The sequence below is a fragment of the Aegilops tauschii genome, chromosome 2, assembly GCF_002575655.3.
Source record: "Aegilops tauschii subsp. strangulata cultivar AL8/78 chromosome 2, Aet v6.0, whole genome shotgun sequence".
NCBI classification, from domain to species: Eukaryota; Viridiplantae; Streptophyta; class Magnoliopsida; order Poales; family Poaceae; genus Aegilops; species Aegilops tauschii.
Genome location: NC_053036.3, coordinates 621,560,270 through 621,587,284, shown reverse-complemented (window position 1 = coordinate 621,587,284; position 27,015 = coordinate 621,560,270). Strand labels below are relative to the sequence as shown.

At 45.7% G+C, this 27,015-nt stretch overlaps 1 protein-coding gene across 4 annotated transcripts; it reads left to right on the top strand.

The window, feature by feature from the left end:
* The first annotated feature begins 18,753 nt into the window (after window positions 1-18,753).
* LOC109753607 (uncharacterized) lies at window positions 18,754-22,092 on the top strand. 4 transcript variants are annotated; one of them, XR_012203555.1, is made up of 6 exons: window positions 18,754-19,433; window positions 20,033-20,242; window positions 20,320-20,397; window positions 20,499-20,573; window positions 20,660-20,714; window positions 21,802-22,092. XR_012203555.1 is itself a non-coding variant. In XM_040400068.2 (5 exons), exons 2-5 carry the CDS (start codon window positions 20,090-20,092, stop codon window positions 21,902-21,904), a joined length of 390 nt encoding a protein of 129 aa, XP_040256002.1. In that variant the 5' UTR covers window positions 18,774-19,433; window positions 20,033-20,089; the 3' UTR covers window positions 21,905-22,092. The 4 variants fall into 4 exon arrangements, 1 of the variants encoding a protein (XP_040256002.1); XR_005769377.2 differs by having other exon boundaries at window positions 18,774-19,433; window positions 20,499-20,577; XR_012203554.1 differs by having other exon boundaries at window positions 18,774-19,433; window positions 20,320-20,573.
* Window positions 22,093-27,015: the final 4,923 nt, after the last annotated feature.

Sequence of the window (27,015 nt, the reverse complement as noted above, 5' to 3'; positions counted from 1 at the left end):
ATCTTGCGTGTGCGTAGGAAATTTTTTGAAATTACTACGTTCCCCAACAGGCTATTCATGTCATCCCAGACTGGACGGTCCCATATTTGGCGTATATGAACCGGGGCGAGTTACCGGAGGATGAAACCTTGGCCCGGCAGATAATCCGGCGGTCCAAGTCCATGACTATTATCAATGGAGAGTTACATCATTGCAGTGTGACAGGGGCATTTCAGCGTTGCGTGTCTCCTGAAGAAGGCTATGAGATTTTGCGTGAGATCCACGAAGGAGATTGGGGTCACCACGCCGGTTCAAAGTCTCTGGTAGCCAAGGCTTTTCGTCACGGTTTTTATTGGCTGATGGCTCATGCCGATGCTGAGGACTTGGTCAAAAGGTGTGATGGTTGTCAAAAATTCTCACGACGTGCCCATGTATCGGCTCAAGAGTTGAGGATGATTCCAATCACTTGGCCGTTTGCGACTTGGGGGCTGGATATGTTTGGCCCCTTTAAGAGATCTAAGGATAAGAAGACCCACCTTCTGGTGCCAGTTGATAAGTTCACTAAGTGGGTGGAGGCAGAGCCAGTCAGTAAGTGTGATGCAGCTACGGCAGTTCAATTCATCAGGAAGGTGATTTTCCGGTTTGGTTTTCCACACAGCATTATAACTGATAATGGCACTAATTTGTCCAAAGATGCTATGAAAGAGTTCTGTCAACGTGAGCACATCCGGCTTGACGTATCGTCAGTGGCTCACCCCCAATCTAATGGTCAAGTGGAGAGAGCCAATCAAGAGATCTTGAGAGGCATTAAACCCCGGCTCATGGTTCCTTTGCAACGAATGCCGGGTTGTTGGGTGGAGGAGTTACCTTCTGTGTTATGGAGCATCAATACTACGCCCAACAGATCCATGGGTTACACGCCTTTTTCATGGTTTATGGAGCGGAGGTGGTTCTCCCTAGTGACATTCGTCATGACTCGCCTCGTGTGGTGGCTTATGTCGAAGATGACAATGAGAAGGCAAGACAGGAAGCACTTGACCTGTTAGATGAGGAGCGTGACATTGCAGCAGCTCGGTCGGCGATTTACCAGCAAGATCTGCGTCGCTATCACAGCCACCGGGTTAGAACCAGAACTTTTCAAGAAGGCGATCTGGTGCTCCGACTCATCCAGGATCAGACTGATATGCACAAGTTGTCTCCGCGTTGGGAAGGGCCCTTTGTGGTCAGCAAGAATTTGCATAATGGGTCATACTACCGCATAGATGTTTGAGAGCACAAAGACTCACGTAAATCGGAGGAGGAGACCCACCGGCCGTGGAATATCGCTCATCTTCGGCCTTACTATACTTGAGCCACAGGCTCTGCTTATGTACATAGTTATGACAATGTATATATTATGATCAATATAATAAACTGGAGCCTCAGCTAAAGCGGGGTATCTGTTGTTTTTCTTACATCATGTGTGGTTACATGGGGGCTTCTGTTTATAAATCGGAGTCCGGTTTACCCCTTAATTCTGCTTATAAAGCCATATATAAATCACTTGGGGGCTTGGTCGTATTCGAACCATAGCTACACCTCTTGATCGGCGCAAGGCCACCAGGAAAATCACTTGGGGGCTTGGTCGTATTCGAACCATAGCTACACCTCTTGATCGGCTCAAGGCCAAAAGAAAATTACTTAGGGGCCAAAGAGAGTGTTGCAAAAGCACAACTCAAACATAGGCACCCACTGAGCACAGCTCAAAATATTGCTTGGGGATTCTTTGCTTCGCAATGAACAAAGAATTTACACTTGTAATAGGCTATCAAGCCACAGCTTGGAAGCCAAGTGTATTCACCTAAAACCCCAGGTTATCCTGCCTTTTTAAGTAAGCCACTCCGTCCAGGTAAACCTGGTATGACCCGTCAAACTTTTGACAAGTCAATCTCATAGACCCTGAACTTGTCCAAGTTAAAACGACGATTGGTTAAAGATTGAGGTCCATCTTAAAAGGCTTTGTAAAATGGTTTAACTCAGTGGCATGGCAGCCCATGAAAAGCCTCGATTTGGGGCCTGGCAGCCCGTGAAAAGCCTCGACTACAAGTTTTCATATGCTTTTATTTGCCAAGTTTTTTCTCCTTTGATGACATTTATAATGTTTTTGATAAACCGGCGTTCATTAACCCGACTTGGCTTTCAACTACAAGTTGTCAGTACATGATCAGTTATAATGCGGCGCTTATTAACCCGGTCTGGTTTTGACTATAAGTCGCAAGTGTTATATATGGATAATCCGGTGTTTATCACAACCCGGTACGGTTTTATCATAAACTGGCACAATATGGAACGAGTTATTGGTACTCATGATTAGGGATATCTCCCTTACTACAAAAGTTGGTCAACCAACGATGTGATTCAATGTCACAGGTATCATTTATTTTCATATTTGATTATCTTTTTATAGCCTTGGTTATAAACCCTGGCTATATATTTGGGTATGATGACCCGTCCGGTGGTAAACCGCCAGGACACTTTCAACTTCTTGTATGCAGGAACAGCTTGAATAACTCGCTATGGATTATGAACATCATATATCTTAAGCATGGCGAATTAACGGTGTCAAGCAAAATAAATATGCGCGATGGCATAACGGACCAAGTGTTTGAACTAGCCTATTACAAGGCATCTTAATGCCCAAAAGGATAATTGTTTTTCGGCAAGTGTTGCGGTACGCAGAAGGCTAAACCGGCTTCCGGATCATGATTCGTCACCAGGTTGACTTGACGGCTGCGGATCATCTTGCACCGTTCATCCTCCTCATCTCTACCCAGTGGCTGGAAGTCAATGGTTGCCCATTCGATCCCAGTTAGGGCTTGGAATACAGCTTCATCGCTTATAAGGGTGGACGGTTCGATGTCAGGGGCATAGGTGTGCTTACGGGTTGGCGGAATGAGGTTTTGAGCCTCAGGAGTTGGTGCAGCAACTCGTTTGTTGTTGACGTCATAACTCGCCTGATAGGATGACAGGTCAGCTTCTTCAGCCAATTGGCAAGCCAGTGGACGCGTCACCCTGGTTATAACTCGGAGGGCATCATTATCAAACTCTGATCCGTCCTCCCTTTGGCTCGGATAGCCTTTGCCCACATCCACCGGATCAAGATTGGGCACCCATGCTTTAGCCTGGGTTAGCGCGGTCAGAGCACCTGCCCTTGAAGCCGATCTTTTCAATTCTTCAATCCGGGCAGGCAGCATTGACAACCTTTCCAAAGTTTCTTTGATTAAGGTTGGGGGCGGCTTGTTATGATAAGCAGTGCATATGACCCGTTGCGCGCCGGTATATGACTGCTCGATAAGAGTATAGGCAGCCTTCAGCTTCTTCTGTATGTCAGAGCCCAGATGACTAATGCGAGTTCCTGCATCATTGCGAACATCAGTAAACCGGAAATGTATGGGATGAATGTTGAAAACTTAACGCAAGGATACTTACCAAACACAGCAGCAGTCATGGCATGAATTTGCCGCTTTACACCAGTCAACTCGTCTACCACCGGTTTAAGAGCTGCTTCTGCGTCCTCGGCTCTTTTTTGCAATGCGGATTTTTCTAAGTCCCAATCCGCCCGCTCCTTGTTGAAACCCTCCTTCAATTTTCCCATGGCGGCTAAGGCACTGGTCAGCTCATCTTTGGCTTTGGAGGTTTCTGCTTGTTGGGACTTGATGTTTTCTGGCAGATCAGCAGTTTGTGTTTCCTTTTTGCTCAGCTCGGCCTATAAGAGACAAACATATCATGAGTTGGCAGTGCATATTTGAAGTACCAAGCACATAACAAGTTATGCACCTGATACTTGGGGGCTAATGCCTATTTGCTCGTTATCAGGAATTTCTATAAGTCCCAAGCGCAATACAAGTATTACTCTTGGCACTTGGGGGCTAATGTATGTTTTGCTCAAAGTAACATTATGGGTATTCTTCTAAAAGTCCCGGTTCATCTTCATAAGTTAAAGCGGCCCTTGGGGACTACACCGGCGAGAGTTACAATATTACAATTCTAAAGTACCGGTTCATCTTAAAAAGATAACCCGGCCCTTGGAGGCTAATCATGCAAAGTTGAGATATTACAAAGTCCCAGTTTAGATGAGTATCATAAACCGGTACTTGGGGGCTACTGGAGTTAATATTTGGAATTGGACACAAGAGAGAAGCAGTTATGCAGTTATCTCATATCGCTCCTTCATCAGATTCACTAAACCGGCTTCAAAGTCGCGGCTTGTGTACAGACGGTTTAAAAAATCAGAATGGATGTCTTGGGTGTTGAGGTGGGCATAGGTTGACAAATCTGTGTTCCATTTGCCTTTGCCCATAGCAGAAAGCTCGTCCTTGGCACTATGCTTCGATAAAGCAACAGGATTGCCAGGAGCGGTGTGGCCGACGCCAGTAATCATAATATCATCTTCTTTATCATCAGCAGCCTTCACTGGACTTAACGGTTTATCAGCAGCCTTAGCTGGACTGGTCGGTTTATCATCCGTGCGAGCCGGGCTAGTCGGTTTATCAGTGTGACCCGTTGTGTCAACTTCTACTTGTTCAACAATGAAGTCATAATCTTGAGGTGGCGGGTCGTCATGTATAATGTCAGCATTTGTTCCTTCCAGATCTGGAGTCTTCTCCGGTTCAAAAACCACATTATCATCAGCCGGTTTATTTAACCGAGCCTTCTTGTTGGGTCTAGGCTTGGCACTGAGAAGAACAAACATAAAGGTCAATACATCAGGTGAACATAAGGTATTAAGAGTAAATTTAAGGCATAGCTCACCCAGGAACTGTCTTGAGGGTTGGAAGTTGTGTGGCCGTTGACTCGCCAGAGGATGAGTGAGGTGTTCCCTGATAATTCGAATCAGACGGATTAAGAGGCTGTCGGAAACAACCCGCCTTGGGGCAAGAAGTGTCAAGAGTATAAGAGACCTCTGATCGGCGTTTCCGGAATGGAGTGTTCGGTAAACTGGCGCAGGTAACTACCTGGCCGCTGTGCCGGGTTGTGCGGCGGGCTTCATGTTGCTGCTTCTTCAAAAGAAAGTTTGGGTCCAAGTGAGCTAGGGGGTGAGAAAAATTTTACTTTCCGGTTTGCTTGACGGATTTTCTGGGTTGGCAGAGGATCTGAACCGGAGGAAAGGATAATTACCTCTACATCGTCAGCTTGGCTGCCTTCAGCGTCGTCCTGATAATAGTCATTGTCAATGAGGTGTACGAAAAATGAAACAAGAGAGTCAAGTTCTACCTCTGAATCCGGATTAGCCAAGTCAGCATCAGCATTTGGTTCGGAAGACTCAGTGGTCCTCTTCTTGGCAGGTTTTTTGATAATCTTGGTCTTGGGGCGAGGTGTCTTGGCCAGTTTATCCCGTGGTTTCTTTTTCCAGAACGGATCATCGCCCTGTCAAAGATGGACAAAATTTTGAGAGAGCATTTAAAAGGGAGCAAGCTAAAACAGAAAGTTGTGATTCTTACAGTTGGCGGTTTATTGGAGACGCAGAAAGGACTTAACCCGGTCTGGCTACAGACAGCTTTCGGTTCATTCAATATTTTCTTGACAGCCTTAGTAACTTCAGCTTCTGTTAGCTGAATGTCGATATGTCGTTGAGGGTCTTTTAAGTCCCCTGTGTACTCACACATTAAACCGGGGCGCTGGCTTAAAGGCAGAACGCTCCAGGATATCCAGCAGCGAACAAAGTCAACACTTGTTAAACCGTTTGCCATAAAGGCTCTGAGCTTTGACATTTGTGGTGCATAGTTGGACCGTTCCTTGGCTGTCAGCCTCTTAGGAAATGGATGAGTGTTGCTAAGCCGGTGAGGACGGTAACCTGGCATAGGATTCTCATTAGTTGGAGACGTGTCTCGGCAATAAAACCAAGTTTGATTCCAGTCCTTGGGGTGACTATGAAGCTTGGCGTGAGGGAAGCTGACATCTTTCCTCTTCTGAATTGCCATTCCACCAAGTTCAGTATTGGGCCCATCTGTAAACTCAGTACGGCGGTTCAAGTAGAAAAAGTCTCTGAACAGCTCAACTGTGGGCTCCTCTTAAAGATAGACCTAGCAGAATACTTGGAAATTGCAAATATTGGACACAGAGTTTGGTCCAATATCTTGAGGGTGGATTTGGAAGCTGGCAAGCACGTCTCGAAAAAAATTTGAACTGGGACGGCTAAAACCTCGACCCAGATGGTCAGCGAACACGACTACTTCTTCGTCCTTGGGTTCAGGAGGATTTCCGGACCAGGGGCCCTCCAGTGGATGACTTCTTTCTTTGATAAAGCTCCGGTTGCGACACATCTGTCTAGTTGTTCTTCAGTAACCCGGGAAGGAACCCAGTTTGTGACGCCCCCGATTTGACCGTACACTAATCATGCACGCAAATGTGTACGATCAAGATCAGGGACACACGGGAAGATATCACAACACAACTCTACAACATAAATAAGTCATACAAGCATCCTAATACAAGCCAGGGGCCTCGAGGGCTCGAATACAAGTGCTCGATCATAGACGAGTCAGCGAAAGCAACAATATCTGAGTACAGGTATAGAAAGGGGAAAAGAGGGAGAAAAGCAACCGTGAGTACTCATCCAAAGTACTTGCAAGCAAGGAGCTACACTACATATGCATGGGTATATGTGTAAAGGGTCATATCGGTGGACTGAACTGCAGAATGCCAGAATAAGAGGGGGATAGCTAATCCTGTCGAAGACTACGCTTCTGGCAGCCTCCATCTTGCAGCATGTAGAAGAGAGTAGATTGAAGTCCTCCAAGTAGCATCGTATAGCATAATCCTACCAGGCAATCCCCTCCTCGTCGCCCTGTTAGAGAGCGATCACCGGGTTATATCTGGCACTTGGAAGGGTGTGTTTTATTAAGTATCCAGTTCTAGTTGTCATAAGGTCAAGGTACAACTCCGGGTCGTCCTTTTACTGAGGGACACGGCTATTCGAATAGATAAACTTCCCTGCAGGGGTGCACCACATAACCCAACACGCTCGATCCCATTTGGCCGGACACACTTTCCTGGGTCATGCCCGGCCTCAGAAGATCAACACGTCGTAGCCCCACCTAGGCTCAACAGAGAGGTCAGCACGCCGGTCTAAATCCTATGCGCGCAGGGGTCTGGGCCCATCGCCCATTGCACACCTGCTCCTTGCGAGGGCGGCCGAAAGCAGACCTAGCCTAGCAGGCGTTCCAGTCCAATCCGGCGCGCGCCGCTCCGTCGCTGACGTCAAAAAGAGCTTCGGCTGATACCACGACGCCGAGTGCCCATAACTGTTCCCGCGTAGTTGGTTAGTGCGTATAGACCAAATGGCCAGACTCAGATTAAATACCAAGATCTCGTTAAGCGTGTTAAGTTTCCGCGAACGCCGACCAGGGCCAGGCCCACCTCTCTCCTAGGTGGTCTCAACCTGCCCTGTCGCTCCGCCACAAAGTAACAGTCGGGGGCCGTCAGGAACCCAGGCCCACCTCTACCGGGATGGAGCCACCTGTCCTTTCAGCCCCCTCATCAGAATCACTTGCGGGTACTCAACGAGCCGACCCGACTTTAGTCACCACATGTGTCATGTATACAAAGTATATAGTATATACCCGTGATCACCTCCCTAGTGATCACGGCCCAGTAGTATAGCATGGCAGACGGACAAGAGTGTAGGGCCACTGATGGAACACTAGCATCCTATACTAAGCAGTAGGATAGCAGGTAAGGGTAACAACTGTAGCAACAATGATAGGCTATGCAGCAGAATAGGATTAACCGAAAGCAGTAACATGCTACACTACTCTAATGCAAGCAGTATAGAGAAGAACAGGCGATATCTGGTGATCAAGGGGGGGGGGGCTTGCCTAGTTACTCTGGCATGAAGGAGGGAACGTCAACACCGTAGTCGAACTGGGGGTCGCCGGCAGTCTCGGGGTCTACCGGAAAGAAGTAACGGAGGGGGAACACAATAAATAACAGAGCAATCAAAGCATCACAAAGTATAACAAGGCAATACGCGGTGCTAGGGGTGACGTAACGCAGGGATATGTGATACCAGCTAAGGGGGGAAACATCCGGGAAAGTATCCCCGGTGTTTCGCGTTTTCGGGCAGATGAACCGGAGGGGGAAAGTTGCGTGTTTGCTATGACTGGGATGTGTAGCGGACGAACGGGCGTTTTTGGGCAGATGAACCAGAGGGGGAAAGTTGCGTGTTTGCTATGCTAGGGATGTGTAGCGGACGAACGGGCTGCGGGTCCGGATTCGTCTCGTCGTTCTGAGCAACTTTCATGTACAAAGTTTTTCCATCCGAGCTACGGTTCATTTTATATTAATTTAAAAAGGATTTTATCTTTTTCTAGAATTAACAGAATTAATTTAATTAAAAAAAGATAATTATGACGTCAGCAGTCAACGTTGACCGTTGACCTGGTCAACCTGACAGGTGGGGTCCATTTGTCATTGACAGCTAACTAATTATCAGTAGTTAGTTTTATTAACAGGTTAATTAGGTTTAATTAGATAACTAACAGACTTAATTAAGTTAATTAATTTATTTATTAATTAATTAACTATTTAATATTTTTATTTATTATTATCATTTTTTGAACCTTTTTTTAACAGAGGGGCGTGGGGCGGGGGGCCCCACTGGGCAGTGGCCCATAGGGCCAAACGGGCACGGGCGAACGGGCAACGGGCGCTGCCCGATCGGCACACGCCCAAGGGCGCTCGGGCGCTGGGTGGCGCGCGCGCCGGATGCAGGCACCGGTGGTCGGGCACGAGGGCGGTGGCCGCACGGGGTCGCAGCATGCGCGGGCAGGCCAGCCAGGGGGGTGCGGTCGGCACGGGGGCGACGGGCACGACAGGACGGAGCCTGGCACGACCTGGCCGCGGTGAGCATGGGGCCGGAGCGCGAGAGGCGGGCGCAGGTGCAGCCAGCAGCGGGCGTGCGCGGGGTTGGGCGAGCAGGAGAGGGGGGAACGGCGGAGAGCTCACCCCCGATGCAGGGGTACGGGCGATGAGGGCTGACGGAGTCCGTCGAGGGGGAGGTCGAGGACGCGGTTCCGACGAACGTCAACGGCGAGGCGGTCCTGCTTGAGGTGAAGCTGCGGGCGCACGGGGCCTCCATGGCCGGCGGGTCGGGCGCGTCGGGGAAGGCCGTCGCCGTCGGGCGGCGATGGGAGGCGCTGGTCAGCGCCAGCGCGGGAGAGGCGGGGTCGGCGGAGCCAGGGTCAGGGGCGATGGGGATCGCCCGGATCCAGCACAGAGAGGGGAAGGAGTGGAGGAAGGCGGGGCGGCGCTGGGGGTGGGCGTCGAGTGGCGGCGTTGGCGACGGGGACAGCGAGCGCGTCGGGGGACGGGGGCGCCGGCTGCCCCGATCCAGATCGGGTCGGGGGGAAGGAGCGAGGGAGAGAGGGGAACGTGGGAGGAGCGAGTGGGGAGTGGGGTGCTAGGGTTCGGTGCCCCAGGGGGTATAGGCCAGGGGTTGGGCCGGCCGGTAGGTTGGCCTGGTGGTCAGCTGGGCTATGGCCCAGCAGGGGGGTTTCTTTTTGTTTCTTTTGGTTTTTTGTTTATTTGTGTTTTCTTTTTCTTTGTACTTATTTTCCTTTTTCGTTTTACCTTAGTTTTTGATTTATTATAGTCTTGTAAAATACTATATTTAACTCCTAAATTAGTGTCATGGTCTAGCCCTGTGCCACAAAAAGGTTGGGCCCCCAAATAAAATAGTGTAACAATTTAATATTTATATAAGGCATTGTTTCAATTGTTATAGCCAATGTTTTAGTTATTTTTGAGCATTTACATATTTTATAAAAATGTGGCTTCATCACCATAATTACATATGCATTATATGTCACCTCTAGAACACTTTAGTTTTGATTTTCGAAATCTTTTAATGTTTGCCTAAAATTCAAATTTGATTTTGAAACGTTTTGATCTAACGCGAGGTTAGCAACGGTAATAGAGGTGACGTGGCATCATTAGCGTAGGTTTACTGTAGCATAATTATCCGGGCGTCACAATTCTCCTCCACTACAAGAAATCTCGTCCCGAGATTTAAGAGGGGAGTAAGGGGAAGAATAGGTTACGAAATTCTAACGATTCTTCTCGGTCTTGGTTGCTCTTCTCGAAGAGGTTGATCCATTATCTTGATGTCTTCATTTCTCTGCTCCCAGTCATCATGATGAAGTCGGCATTCTTTCTTCGGGAACTCCATCGTACTTACGAAAGAATAAGGGGGTATTCTGGGAGAATGGGTCCTCTGCAAGGTTGACTATGCGGTCAATAACATCGGGGAAGGTGGTGGAAAGTAACTCTCGAATTGAACTTAAGAAAATATCGAGAGCAATGTAAGGAGGTATCATGGAAAGTTTCGAGCGGGTACGCAATCGCTCGATGTCTAAAACAGGGCATGAAAGGGGTTCAAAGCAACAGGGATAAGTATTGTGTTCGATACTAGAATTGATGATCCCTCAGAAGGTGGTCGTGAATTATATACGAGGTCACGCGCGAGGAACAACCTTGGGAACCAGTGGTGTACAGGAGAGTCAGGTTTCGATCCTGTGGAACTGTGGGTTATGGGCCCACCATGTGGATTAAAAGTAGGAGGAATGGTAACATCTTGCACGGTCATGGTAGCAAGGCATGTCAGAGGGTAGCCTGTCAGTTTTGTTGGCAACAATGTTGGTACCAAGGGCGAGGGACGAAGAGAACCATTTCCCTGCTCGTTGAAACAAGGCGGACCAATAGGCAAGGTTCTCGTCCATCGGTGATTACCGGAATGTTATCAACAATAGTAACAGGGTCTTACTGACAGAGTGGTGCAACAAGGTGCTTCCCTAAGCAGGGAATTATCACTGCTAAGCTAAGTCAGATTACAAGAAACGTTAATCCAAACAATGGAAAGGAAAATGTGATTATCAGATTAAACAGAACAACGGAAAGGAAAATGTGTTAAAACACATATTTCAGGGGTATATCCTTCCCAATGACAAGCAGAGCATGATATCCATGAGAGGATATAATGTAGAAAACCCTTTAGGAAAGGGGAGAGAAATTTCATGACATTACCCGTACAACGGTGTTTGGATAATTGAGCAAGAAACATTTAGCATTGGGCTTCAAATGTTCTTGTTGAAAATCGAAGTACCATAGACATGCTTCGAGATAGCATTGACATGGTCATTAGGTAAGATCAGGCTATGGATACACAAAGGATCCATCAGGAACAACTTTATAGCGTAAGTCTTACAATTTCCTCATGGAAGAATAGCTCCTCCAGCCAGGTGTGCGAACCATGACATCATCTTACCGGGTCATAAATAGACCAATGTTATAACTCTTGGAAATATGTTCCAACCATCATATCTGACCGAGATTCAGATCTGATTGGTGTTAGGATAACTTAGACTTAGGATGTCTGAGAAGAAAGGTGCAACACAAATTGATGGGATGACATTGTAAGATTCTCGGGAAATGAACTATGAAAGCAAGTTCCGAAACAAGAGTTCATCATTAAACCAAGGAGAGGTGAGGAGGTGACTGATTGACTCAGCGACAATCCATTGAGACTTCCAAAAGATGGATTTCCACAACATGTGAACAAGGAGTTAACATTAGCTAGATCGAATGACTTAATGATGTATGCTCGAGGAAAACATACACAGTTAAACATTGGTTGAAATGTGCACTCGAAATATGGGCTAGGTAGCACGATCAATGTTCGAATGATGATTCATTAAGCCATAGACGTAGAATGAAACTATAGACCAATAACTTCAAAGCAATAGGGTTGCTAGAAGTTTAGAATCTACACATCACAGACCATTTGTCGGTATTTCGTTTAGAAACTACACGGGGACCAAGAAAGAATGGTGATGGTGAGAAGTATCACTGTACCAAGATTTCTTAAGAGGTGGAGTAATGCTCACGACATCCTTGACATCAAATATGGTAATACTCCACGATAGAACATAACATAAGTTGGATAGCAGGGAAATCAAGATACAACCCAAAATATGAACAAGTTTGTGTTGGGGGGAGGCAAGAATGTTGTCGATGATAACACAATTTATCGTGGGGCAAGGATGGTATTTATCATCCTGAATTTCGACACACAACTTGGAAGAAGTCAAATTGTTGACAATGATCACGACAAATTTGTCGAGAGGTTTTCAAGAAGATGTAATTGATCGACGATGACATCAAGTCAAGGGAATGATGAAAGCGAAAGGTTATTGGAACCACGGGTAGGACACAAACTCGAAATCAAGTTTGCCGTTCAAGGAGAAGTGATATGACGAGGAAGATAGACGCAAGATTAGCTCACTGTCGAAATTTGTGCGCTGGGAAGGTCCAGGTAGCACAGTTAAAATCGGCACGATAATGACATAGCCGAGCAGGCTAGGAATGACTTGAAGGATTATTAAACTCGTAAGCAACAAAAATTACTTAGAGTTATTGAATCGGACTGCGGAATTGATTCACTTATCGGTGTCCTTGAGGGGTTCTGACAACTCAGAACCCGTTGGAAAAATGGAATCGGCAAGAATATTAGTAGATGAAGAACTCATAAGAAGTTAAGTAGTTCCTTGGCATTCTCGAGATACCAGGGGGGTAATACTCGACGACAGACCAAAGTAGAGGTTGGACGGGGGTATTGCTCTGCAGAGGACAAGTGCTTAAACTTGCACGAGAAATGGTATTTAAAGGAGAACATGGTCGGAACCACGATTGCAAAAGGATCAATACACAGATACTAGACGATATCATATCAAGGAAATAGTTATTATTACAAGAAGCTTCTATGATAGTATCTACATCGTGTCCATGGGCATGAACACAAAGTGCAAGGTCGACTCCCACTTCTGCAATGCATAACCTTTCATTCACTTCTTGTTTACGAAGAAGTTGTAGTGCTGAAATTTTATCTGGCGAAGCACCAGAAGAGTATGACTCGTGAAAACTTTCGGGTTCACACGGATTAGAGAAGGCTTCAACCCATAGGGGCATCTTGGGAACATATACCGCAAACTTCAGGAATAAATAACACAAGCTCGAAAGGAGAGCATTGTTGACAAAGCATAGGATACAATTTACCAAAGGCATTATGTATCCGAGAAAAGACTCACAAAGTTATTGAATATGAAGGACATCGTCGGATAAAATCCAACAAGGTTATGATGGTCCATAAAGGATCTGATGTGAGTATCGGCACACAACAAGAGGAAGAATCAATGCAAAGACCTTGGATTATAGAAACAACTAAGTAACTTAGAGCTCAATTGCAAAGGAATTATGATTTACAAAGCGAAGGATCAGAAACAGGCGCTCTGATCAAGGATGGGTAAGTTCATTAGACATAGGGGCACAATCGACGACAATTTGATTGGGGAGAACCAGCTCATGTTTCAAATGACGTCTGAGCCGGAAGGATGAATTCTAGGATCTGATTGAGGATTGCGAGCATTCGCAACAAATTGAATCAACGGACTCAAAATGATAATGACAAGAGATGCCAATAAGATTACGAGACTTAAGATTAATCATAATGCAAGTAAGCAAGAATTTCAAGAGCAAAAAGGCTCCTGAGGATTTTCGGGAGATCGAATGATATTTTGAACACTTTTGTGAAATACTTGAATCAACTGGGGATGAGCGGATACTCGGTAAGTGCGAGAATTATCCGTAGGGGTATTCAGGTGACAAAGAACAGCAAGGCAGTAAGCTCAAAGGATTCTCGTAACAACAGAGAGAATTTCGGGGTATCTTGTAATAACAAGATCAACTGGGAAACATTGTATGAATGGCGAGTATACGTGGTTATCCATAGGAGTTTATCGATGGAAGGGAATTGCAAAAGCGATGAACACAACTTCTCGGGTTAACAGCGGAGAGTGTCTTCAGGGTCTTCACGTGCAGCAGACGATCATCAGTAATAAGGGGCTCTCTGGGTGAAAGTGATAACGAGATCCTAATGTTAGATTTAGCAAAATTCATTTAACCCGAATAGGAAAGAGTTCAGAGTCCCAGAGTAAGGATCGGGGAATAAAAGATCCTAATACCACCCAATGGCGACGTGGGCCCGTAAGCCGCACAGCCATGTTAGTAAAAACTTTTTCAATGACTAGACTCGACTTCGGCCAAGGAGTTGGAAAGGGGGATTCCTATAGGCAGTCGGCTCTGATACCAACTTGTGACGCCCCCGATTTGACCGTACACTAATCATGCACGCAAATGTGTACGATCAAAATCAGGGACTCACGGGAAGATATCACAACACAACTCTACAACATAAATAAGTCATACAAGCATCAAAATACAAGCCAGGGGCCTCGAGGGCTCGAATACAAGTGCTCGATCATAGACGAGTCAGCGAAAGCAACAATATCTTAGTACAGACACAAGTTAAACAAGTTTGCCTTAAGAAGGCTAGCACAAAAGTAGCAACGATCGAAAAGGCAAGGCCTCCTACCTGGGATCTCCTAACTACTCCTCGAAGCCGAACTCCATGTAGAATCATCCTCGGGATCTCTAGCTCCTGGACTCCAGCATCTGGTTGCGAGAATCAGGTATAGAAAGGGGAAAAGAGGGAGAAAAGCAACTGTGAGTACTCATCCAAAGTACTCGCAAGCAAGGAGCTACACTACATATGCATGGGTATATGTGTAAAGGGTCATATCGGTGGACTGAACTGCAGAATGCCAGAATAAGAGGGGGATAGCTAATCCTGTCAAAGACTACGCTTCTGGCAGCCTCCATCTTGCAGCATGTAGAAGAGAGTAGATTGAAGTCCTCCAAGTAGCATCGTATAGCATAATCCTACCCGGCGATCCCCTCCTCGTCGCCCTGTTAGAGAGCGATCACCGGGTTATATCTGGCACTTGGAAGGGAGTGTTTTATTAAGTATCCAGTTCTACTTGTCATAAGGTCAAGGTACAACTCCGGGTCGTCCTTTTACCGAGGGACACGGCTATTCGAATAGATAAACTTCCCTGCAGGGGTGCACCACATAACCCAACACGCTCGATCCCATTTGGCCGGACACACTTTCCTGGGTCATGCCCGGCCTCGGAAGATCAACACGTCGCAGCCCCACCTAGGCTCAACAGAGAGGCCAGCACGCCGGTCTAAATCCTATGCGCGCAGGGGTCTGGGCCCATCGCCCATTGCACACCTGCACGTTGCGAGGGCGGCCGGAAGCAGACCTAGCCTAGCAGGCGTTACAGTCCAATCCGGCGCGCGCCGCTCCGTCGCTGACGTCAAAAAGAGCTTCGGCTGATACCACGACGCCAAGTGCCCATAACTGTTCCCGCGTAGTTGGTTAGTGCGTATAGACCAAATGGCCAGACTCAGATCAAATACCAAGATCTTGTTAAGCGTGTTAAGTATCCGCGAACGCCAACCAGGGCCAGGCCCACCTCTCTCCTAGGTAGTCTCAACCTGCCCTGTCGCTCCGCCACAAAGTAACAGTCGGGGGCCGTCAGGAACCCAGGCCCACCTCTACCGGGATGGAGCCACCTGTCCTTTCAGCCCCCTCATCAGAATCACTTGCGGGTACTCAACGAGCCGACCCGACTTTAGTCACCACATGTGTCATGTATACAAAGTATATAGTATATACCCGTGATCACCTCCCTAGTGATCACGGCCCAGTAGTATGGCATGGCAGACGGACAAGAGTGTAGGGCCACTGATGGAACACTAGCATCCTATACTAAGCAGTAGGATAGCAGGTAAGGGTAACAACTGTAGCAACAATGATAGGCTATGCAGCAGAATAGGATTAACCGAAAGTAGTAACATGCTACACTACTCTAATGCAAGCAGTATAGAGAAGAATAGGCGATATCTGGTGATCAAGGGGGGGGCTTGCCTGGTTGCTCTGGCATGAAGGAGGGATCGTCAACACCGTAGTCGAACTGGGGGGTCGCCGGCAGTCTCGGGGTCTACCAGAAAGAAGTAACGGAGGGGGAACACAATAAATAACAGAGCAATCAAAGCATCACAAAGTATAACAAGGCAATACGTGGTGCTAGGGGTGACGTAACGCAGGGATATGTGATACCAGCGAAGGGGGGAAACATCCGGGAAAGTATCCCCGGTGTTTCGCGTTTTCGGGCAGATGAACCGGAGGGGGAAAGTTGCGTGTTTGCTATGATAGGGATGTGTAGCGGACGAACGGGCATTTTCGGGCAGATGAACCGGACGGGGAAAGTTGCGTGTTTGCTATGCTAGGGATGTGTAGCGGACGAACGGGCTGCGTATCCGGATTCGTCTCGTCGTTCTGAGCAACTTTCATGTACAAAGTTTTTCCATCCAAGCTACGGTTCATTTTATATTAATTTAAAAAGGATTTTATCTTTTTTAGAATTAACAGAAATAATTTAATTAAAAAAAGATAATTATGACGTCAGCATGATGTCAGCAGTCAACGTTGACCGTTGACCTGGTCAACCTGACAGGTGGGGTCCATTTGTCATTGACAGCTAACTAATTATCAGTAGTTAGTTTTATTAACAGGTTAATTAGGTTTAATTAGATAACTAACGGACTTAATTAAGTTAATTAATTTATTAATTAACTATTTAATATTTTTATTTATTACTATCATTTTTTTAAACCTTTTTTTAATAGAGGGGCGTGGGGCGGGCGGCCCCACTGGGCAGTGGCCCATAGGGCCAAACGGGCACGGGCGAACGGGCAACGGGCGCTGCCCGATCGGCGCAGGCCCAAGGGCGCTCGGGCGCTGGGTGGCGCGCGCGCCGGATGCAGGCACCGGTGGTCGGGCACGAGGGCGACGGCCGCACGGGGTCGCAGCATGCGCGGGCAGGCCGGCCAGGGGGGTGCGGTCGGCACGGGGGCGACGGGCACGACCGGACGGAGCCTGGCGCGACCTGGCGGCGGTGAGCGCGGGGCCGGAGCGCGAGAGGCGGGCGCAGGTGCAGCCAGCAGCGGGCGTGCGGGGGGTTGGGCGAGCAGGAGATGGGGGAACGGCGGAGAGCTCACCCACGATGCAGGGGTACGGGCGATGAGGGCTGACGGAGTCCGTCGAGGGGGAGGTCGAGGACGCGGTTCCGGCGAACGTCGACGGCGAGGCGGTCTTGCTTGAGGTGAAGCTGCGGGCGCACGGGGCCTCCATGGCCGGCGGGTCGGGCGCGTCGGGGAAGGCCGTCGCCGTCGGGCGGCGATGGGAGGCGCTGGTCAGCGCCAGCGCGGGAGAGGCGGGGTCGGCGGAGCCGGGGTCAGGGGCGATGGGGATCGCCCGGATCCAGCACAGAGAGGGGAAGGAGTGGAGGAAGGCGGGGCGGCGCTAGGGGTGGGCGTCGAGTGGCGGCGTTGGCGACGGGGACAACGAGCGCGTCGGGGGACGGGGGCGCCGGCTGCCCCGATCCAGATCGGGTCGGGGGGAAGGAGCGAGGGAGAGAGGGGAACGTGGGAGGAGCGAGTGGGGAGTGGGGTGCTAGGGTTCGGTGCCCCAGGGGGTATAGGCCAGGGGCTGGGCCGGCCGGTAGGTTGGCCTGGTGGCCAGCTGGGCTACGGCCCAGCAGGGGGGTTTCTTTTTGTTTCTTTTGGTTTTTTGTTTATTTGTGTTTTCTTTTTCTTTGTACTTATTTTTCTTTTTCGTTTTACCTTAGTTTTTGATTTAATATAGTCTTGTAAAATACTGTATTCAACTCCTAAATTAGTGTCATGGTCTAGCCCTGTGTCACAAAAAGGTTGGGCCCCCAAATAAAATAGTGTAACAATTTAATATTTATTGAAGGCATTATTTCAATTGTTATAGCCAATATTTTAGTTATTTTGGAGCATTTACATATTTTATAAAAATGTGGCTCCATCACCATAATTACCTATGCATTATATGTCACCTCTAGAACACTTTAGTTTTGATTTTCGAAAACTTTTAATGTTTACCTAAAATTCAAATTTGATTTTGAAACGTTTTGATCTAACGCGAGGTTAGCAATGGTAACAGAGGTGACGTGGCATCATTAGCGTAGGTTTACTGTAGCATAATTATCCGGGCGTCACACAGTTGCACTCGTAAACTTGTTTGGCCATTTCAATGGAAAGCTGAAACATGGTTATTTCCGGTTTAAGATTTATGACGAACAAGTATAAGCGACGCAAGATCAGAAGAAGAAACAGAGGCATATATACATTGTTAAACCGAAGTCTGACATTTGTTAAACCGGAGTTTGATATTGCAGCAATTACAAACATAAAGGAATTGGCGGTTTAAAAGGGGACTAATGGTACCTACCGGATTATCATTTCTCTAAAAAGCTAAACCGCCTACATTGGTACGAAAGGTACAGATCTAAAATAGCTAAGTGAGGGAAAAACATATTTCATAGGCTGGCATGATAAATTCAGATCTGCGGCGGGTCAGAAAACCGAAATATATTTAGACCTAAAGTACAGGTGCTTCAACAGTCACTACACCACAACACTTGATTGGGGGCAGAAACTGCCGGGAGAAAAACCTATCTAAGGGCAAACTATCTGCCGGGACATTAGTTTCTGCCGCTAAAATCACATTAGAGTAGATGAACTGCCGGGGGAACTTGAGCAACAACGACGCTGTAACTGCCGATACACTTTACGGCCCAAAAACTGCCGGGAGAACTAAATTTCGGCTCATAGTCTGCCGGGGACCGCCTTTGCCGCGAGACCCAAAAGTCGGCCCTAAGCGCGCGCCAATGAGAAAAAAAGAGCGGGCGACTTTGGCGGAATTTTAGGCCCAAGAAGAAATACACGTGCCAGCCCTCCTGCAGTCCTGCTCCACCAGACCGCATAACCCTAAAAAAATCAGACCGCATCTCCGCCCCCAAATCCACGCCCAATCCCCTCCACCAGACCGCCGCCGCCGCCAAACCTTCCCACCGCCGCCGCGCGCTGCCGCCCCCAAATCTTCCCACCGCCGTCGCGCGCTGCCGCCCCCAAAGCTTCCCACCGCCGCTGCGCGGCCGCCTTCCACTCAGTCCACCGCCGGCATAGCCCCTCACCACCGCAACCGCTCTGCCGTCCACAAATCGAGACCCTCCACAGGACTGCAAGGCCTCCGCCCCCAACCATCCCACCACCGACGGCAGCTCTCCAACCGAGCACTTCCGCCGTCGCCCTCCATCACGGCAGCCCCTCCGCCCCTCCGCCGCCCCCAACAACCAACACACTGCTGCCGACCACTACTGTCGTCGCCTCACTACATAGCGGCGCCGCCGAGCACCCGATTGACATGGAGCAGCACCGTCATCGCCGAGCCACCCCACCGGCGGCCACCATCCTCGCCACCAACCTACTCACGCACTTACTCCTCGAGCAGGCCTCCCCGGAAGCTTCACCGAGCACCAAGCCGCGGGTCCGCCTCCTCCACACGCGCCCCCGAAGCAGCAGGTCGTCGACCCTCTCCTCAACATCCTTTCCGTGGACTTCACTGCCTCCTATACTTCATTTGACAGGTGAGATGTTGCAATTTTTGTGCCCTTTTATGTTCTGAATGTGCCCTCCGGCAGTTAGAACAAATCAACAATTTGTAATTGCTTTGATATGATAACAGCGAAAAAACCATGAACCAGACAGGTTTGAAGGTTGTTTGGTTGTCTAAAAACAATCACTACTACTGTTAGTAGCCCTTTAGATCAAAGGACAGGTACTGTTGGTGATTAACAAGTGCATACCGTAATTAAATTGGTTGACACCTGACTGTTTATTTGAGCTTTGGAGGTCATTTTAATTTGAGATGAAACAAAGCTAATTATTTTAAGTGTTTATTTGTTTAGTTGATGCACCTACTACCATCTTTGTTTGTGTTTTGTGAAATACCATATGTGGACAGAATAGGTGCTATGCTTTTATGATATAGATGATGACATTCTTACTGCTATTTTGGTTATTGTATTTTCTGACATGACATGTTTCAGTTAATTATATTCTGTTGTGTGATGGCATTTCCTTCTCTGTATTGTATTTCTTGTTGCCTGTACTAGATACGGACGATATGCGTTTTTGTTACTAGATTTTTTTCCTTAATAGAAGTATTCTTTCTTTCTCATGTTAGGCAATCTTAGTGAAATTGGTCAAGAATGGACAAGAGTTGGATGGGGATTACGATGAGATGCTCAATCTTAGTGACCATGATGAGGTTCAACCTGATGATGTTCAAGAGGAGATCGACCTAGATGATTACGATGAGATGCTCAAGTTCTTAGGTCCCAAACGACTAGAGATGTTGATGACATGCCAAGTGATGGCATTGAAGAGCATGAAGGTGTGTAGCTCTAAAATCTATGTATATAGACTGTTAGTTAAATGGATGATAGCGTAGTAACTATTTTCCATGTTAAGACCATGAGTTGGATCAGAAAACGAAGGGGAAGAAGGGAAAAAAAAAAGCACTAGAATGCACAATGTGTATGATTTCTGGTATAACTTGCCCCTTTATCTCTCGATGACTTGTAGTATAACTTTCCCCTTTATCTAATACATCACCCTTACACTCTCCATTTACACTTGCTTGAAAGCAGATGTACTATGTTGTGGATGACAAACTGAAGGATTGGGTAATGGGAAGCGCTGTGATGTATCGCATGGCCATACAGGCATGTGAGCTTTTTGTTCTTATGATTGAATTTAACAATTACTATCATGGTTGATTGCTTAAGAAGCTTTCGTTCTATGTATGCAGTTGGAAGTGGACAAGTCCATGACGAAAGCAGGAATGCGACCACAAGCAAGCTGAGGTAATATGCATGTTTCTTTGAGATCGAATCTTATTCTAGCATGCTAGCTGGGTCGTTGAGGTAGAGTGGTAGGCGACATAATCATATTTTGTTTTTATGTTTGTATGTTTCCAAGAAATTTCATGCCCTCGACTCTGTACAGTACTGAAGTTTACAAAATAAAAATATTTCATAGAGTAACAACTGTGCTGAAATCTTTTACCTCATTCCTGGAGATTCTGTACAAATGTTTATCTCAGTAAAAAAAGGAAAGATTCAAACTGAGCATGTTTTGCCTATTTGCACATGAAAGATTTTTGACTTGGAGTTAGAACTCGGTGTTAAACTCTACTATACAGTACAGAATTTCAAACTTGTTTTGGCGTATAAAACTGATCCTCATACCAGTTTTGGCTTGCTAGTCTGCTAGAGGGTATTCTCTTCAATGAACTCTATTAAAAACAAGCTAAGATGCATGAGATAGACAGAGAAATCTGTAACCAATGGTTATTTCATCAGTTTCTTTTTTCCTATGATATAGAGAAACCAATAACCAATGGCCTGCCCCTGCCTATTTGTACAGAGGTTTGCCTATTTATACTACTGTACTATGTATAGTACAGAGTTTTGCCTACTTGTATACTACTGTGCTGTTTATAGTACAGAGTTTTGCCTATTTGTACACAGTTTTAACTATTTGTTCAATATAGTACTGTATAGAGTTTTGCCTATTTGTCGAGTTTAACTCGGTGCAAAAAAAGGTTCGAACTCAGAGTACTATATTAACTCCAGAGATACATGTTTAACTCAGGTTTAGTCATATCTTTCACTACTAAGTTGTATTTTTTTAGACTAAGGAATTTTTGCAAGTTCATTGTACAGGTTTTTGTTTTGCTTATTTGCACATGAAGATTTGTTTATGTGTACTTCAAACAAATCTTTCTTGATCTAATGATGTAACCTTGCTTGCTGTGATGATGAGATGCTGCACATTTAGAAGAGTTTTATTTATGCCGACGAGTTAAAAACTGAAGCATGTCAAAATCTTTAATGTGCTAATTTAAAATCTGAAACGAGAGCTCCATTTTGAGTTTTCTATTTGTTGCAGATTTCCCTACAGAGTTGATGGAGCTTTGGAAGATCTTCAATCTGCTGAAGAGTTGGGAGATTTGGAAGATCTTCAAGCTAGTGAAGATTTGGTAGACCTATAATTAAGTTTGTAGAGTGATTATGACACTTGCTCTGCTCATTTTGCTGGTTGTTAAGCCAGTATATGCTCATTTTGCTTGTGTGGCACACCCTAGAAACATATGTACTCCTTTTGTGGCACACATTTAGAAATATGATGTATTGTACCTTTTGCGGCACGACCAGCTTATACATATGGTTGTTATGTTAATTTGTCGAATTAACTTTAAGGTTCTGGTTGAGGGCTACATGCTACTCTGATTGAAGTGTATGGATGAGACATATTACTTTGAGTGAAATGTATGTATAAATCGTGTGGTATGTACTGATGGTTTGAACAGAATGAATGGATATTACATAAGGGATGCCTAAAAAAATAGGAAGTGAAATCTATGTGCTGGCATAAGAACTGCCAGGAAAATGAGCTTCTGCAGGCAGCAAGACTGCCGATAATTGATGTTACACGTGCCTTGACCAATCTGCCGGGAGAAAGTGGACTGCCGGCAAATAGAGGGGCACCGGCAATGCAACTGCCGGGAAAAAATTATCTGCCGGGAGAAGTAATCCCCGGCAGCCGTTCTCGTGGCGGTTCTATCTGTCGGGAGAAAACCTGTCTCGACAGTTTGTCTGCCCTATAAAGTGCTTTCTCCCGGCAGTTTTTTTGTCCCTACATCAGTGTTGTGGTGTAGTGAGTTCATCAGATTCAGATTAGTTTTTCTATATGAAGGGGATGCTCTAATGAGGAAAAAGGGGACTATGACTACGACCGCACAAGAAGTATCAGATCCAAAATAGCCATTTATGCTACTAAGAAGAACAGGGAAGAACAACGCCGGAGCTTCAAAGAACTCTGACGAACACCGAAACCCTAATGGTGGATCTAGAGCAAGGAAAGGAGAAACTTACTGATGCTGATGGGACAGCGGAGGAGCGCCGCGTATCTCTGGTACGATCAGGTTGATGCAGCAGCCGGAGTTGAAGTCGAGAGCAGAGCTTGACGATGGCGGCTGCGTGTGGCGGTCAGGTCGGCGCAAGGAAGAAGAAAGACGAAGAGGCAAGGGGGGGAAATGAAAAGGACCCCCCGGCCTTATTTATAAAGGCGAAAGGATAAGTGACAGGCGCGAGAATCGAGGAGCCCAAAGGTTGGATATGTGACAGAGCTGTCGCCTTGATTGTCGGAGGCTCATTAATGAAGGTGAGATATATGCCATCTTTAATAACAGGTGACGTCATGGCGGTTTATCATGATCCTGGAAGATGACATCATGGCGGTTTACGATATTTACGTGAAAGTGTTGAAGGAGGAATTTTTCTCAAGTGTTGAAGATTGACATGAACCAGTTCAAATCAATCTGGGGCCTAATGTTGGGGATATTACTACTGGATATAAACCGGCCAGGAGAGGCCGGGTTATCCCCATGACGACTTATTTATATTTCAAGCCCATGAAGGCAAGGAGTGTGGCGCTTTACGAAGGCCCAGGGCCCAAAGGCGGATTGAGGCCTGTAGACATAAACTGCCGTTAATATGTAAACTTGTGTTGTAAGATAGAAAGAGCAGAAACCGAGCCGGACATGCTTGTGAGCTGGCCTCGGGATTCTGTAAACCGACGAGCGTCAACCTATGTATATAAAGGGACGACCCAGCGGCAGTTTAGGGACAACAAACAACAACTCGAGAGCCAGGCATAGCGGATTTGCTCCCTGGTCATCGAAACCCTGGCAATTCCACAACAACTGGATTAGGCCTTTACCTTCACCGCAAGGGGCCGAACCAGTATAAACTCTCTGCGTCCTTTGTCCGCTTTAACCCCTTTAAGCTAACCCGTTGCGATGGCTCCACGACTAAGTCCTTTCACTAAGACATCTGCCGTGACAAAACCACGACACCATCCCTTTGGGAACTTGCACATCGCGGATGTGAAGCACCCGCTCATGCATCTGGATAACCTGAGGGTGCTGCACCACCTCCCGCAAATATGGGTTGATGACATTCTTCAAGAACTTGTCCTTGGTGGAGCTTGGAGCAGCCATGGCAGATGGGATCTGTCAGAAAACAACAAGGAAAAGAAAACAGAGGATTTCTTCGTGATACGGTGGTCAACAGGTGCGGGGGGTATATAAAGATTTTTTTTATCTTGGGAAACAAGCAAACAGAAGAAAAACGGAGTCCGGAAGGTACCCGAGGTGGGCACAACCCACATGGGGGCGCCTGGTTGGTGTCTTGTGCCCACCCGGGTGACCTTCCTGGTTGTTTCTTATTTTCCTAATTTTTGTTATATTCCAAAACGGACAAGAAATATTTTTGAAGATTTTTCGGAGTCCGTTTACTTACCGTATCACGTACCTCCTCTTTTTCACGATTCTGGAGTGTTCCAGAAGGTTTCTTTTATGTGTTCTTCTGGTGTCATAGTTTGGATAATATTGCTTTCAACATTAATGGGCATACCTGAGATATAATGTTTTATTCGTTGCCCATTAACAACCTTCGAGTTAGTACCTTCGGCATTATTTATTTTAATAGCTCTAGATCGATAAACCTCCTCGATAAAATAGGGTCCTTCCCATTTGGAGAGGAGTTTTCCTGCAAAGAATCTGAAACGAGAGTTGTACAAAAGAACATATTCTCCAACTTTGAACTCACTCTGTTGGATTCTTTTATCATGCCCTCTTTTAACTTTTTCTTTAAATAACTTGGCATTTTCATAAGCTTGGGTTCTCAATTCATCTAATGAGCTAATATCAAATAACTTCTTCTCACCAACAAGTTTGAAATCATCGTTGAGTTCTTTAATTGGCCAATAAGCTTTATGTTCTAACTCAAGAGGCAAATGGCAAGCTTTTCCATAAACCATTTTATAAGGAGACATACCCATAGGATTTTTATATGTTGTTCTATAAGCCCAAAGTGCATCATCTAATTTCTTAGACCAATTCTTCCAGGACCTATTGACAGTCTTTTGTAGAATTAATTTTATTTCTCTATTGCCAAGTTCAACTTGACCACTAGACTGAGGAGGATAAGGTCATGCAATTCTATGGTTAACATCATACTTGGCAAGCATTTTACGGAATGCACCATGAATAAAGTGTGAAGCACCATCAGTCATTAAATATCTAGGGACTCCAAACATTGGGAAAATAACTTATTTAAGCATTTTAATAGAGGTGTTGTGATGAGCAATACTAGTTGGAATAGCTTCTACCCACTTAGTAACATAATCAACAGCAACCAAAATATGAGTACCCATCAAAGGAAAAGGTCCCATGTAATCTAATCCCCAAACATCAAATGGTTTAACAGCAAGTGAATAATTCATAGGCATTTCTTGAAGCTTACCGATATTACCTATTCTTTGACATTCATCACAAGATAAGACAAACTTACGAGCATCCTTGAAGAGAGTAGGCCAATAAAACCGAGATTGCAATACCTTGCGAGCAGTTCTGTCTCCCGCATGACGTCCTCCATAAGCTTTGGAGTGACATTTCCGGAGGATTTGTCCCCATTCATGCTCAGGTACACAATGTCTAATAATACCATCTACTCCTTCTTTATAAAGATGTGGGTCATCCCAAAAGTAATGTCTTAAATCATAGAAGAATTTTTTCTTTTGTTGGTATGTGAAACTAGGTGGTAAATATTTAGATCAATGTAATTAGCATAGTCATCATACCAAGGAGTGCTACGAGAAACATTTATTGCAGCTAACTGCTCATTAGGAAAACTATCATCAATAGGTAGTGGGTCATCAAGAACATTCTCCAACCTAGACAAGTTATCAGCTACGGGGTTCTCCGCTCCTTTTCTATCAGTGATATGCAAATCAAATTCTTGTAGCAAGAGAACCCATCGAATAAGCCTAGGTTTGGCATCTTTATTTTCCATAAGATATTTTATTGCAGCATGATCAGTGTGAACAATAACTTTAGAATCAACAATGTAAGACCCAAATTTATCACAAGTAAACACCATTGCTAGAAATTCTTTTTCAGTAGTAGCATAATTTCTTTGTGCACTGTCTAGAGTTTTACTTGCGTAATGAATAACATTCAGTTTCTAATCCACTCTTTTCCCTAGAACAGCACCAACAGCATAATCACTAGCATCACACATAATTTTGAAAGGCAAGTCGCAATCAGGTGGTTGAACAATAGGTGCAGAAATTAAGGCTTTCTTGAGTGTTTTGAAGGCTTCTAAACAATCATCATCAAAAATAGAAGGAATATCCTTCTGCAAAAGATTTGTAAGAGGCCTAGAAATTTTAGAAAAGTCTTTAATAAATCTCCTATAGAAACAAGCATGACCAAGGAAACTACGAATACCTTTGATATCTTTAGGACATGGTATTTTCTCAATTGCAGCAACCTTAGCTTTGTCCACTTCAATACCTCTTTCAGAAATTTTATGGCCCAACAATACCTTCGTAAACCATAAGGTGGCACTTCTCCCAATTCAAGACAAGATTTTTCTGCTCACATCTCTGCAATACTCGATCAAGATTGCTTAAATAATCATCAAAAGACTTCCCATAAATAGAAAAGTCATCCATGAAAACCTCAACAATCTTTTCACAAAAGTCAGAGAATATAGCAGACTTACATCTTTGAGAGGTAGCAGGTGCATTGCATAAACCAAAAGGCATACGTCTATAAGCATAACTTCCAAAAGGATAAGCAAAAGTGGTCTTTTCTTGATCAGGTTGAGAAACAGGTATTTGTGAAAAACCAGAATATCCATCAAGGAAGCAAAAATGAGTGTGCTTAGATAATCTTTCTAGCATTTGATCAATAAAAGGCAGAGGGTAATGATCTTTTCTAGTTGCTTTGTTTAATTTTCTAAAATCAATTACCATTCTGTAGCCTGTCACAATTCTCTATGGAATAAGTTCATTATTATCATTGGGAACAACAGTAATACCTCCTTTCTTAGGGACACAATGAACAGGACTTACCCATCTACTATCAGATATAGGATAGATTATACCTGCTTCCAGAAGTTTTAATATTTCCATCCTTACCACTTCTTTCATCTTCGGATTTAACCGACGTTGGTGATCAACAACGGGTTTAGCATCAGGTTCCATATTAATCTTGTGCTGACATAGAGTGGGACTAATGCCATTTAAATCATC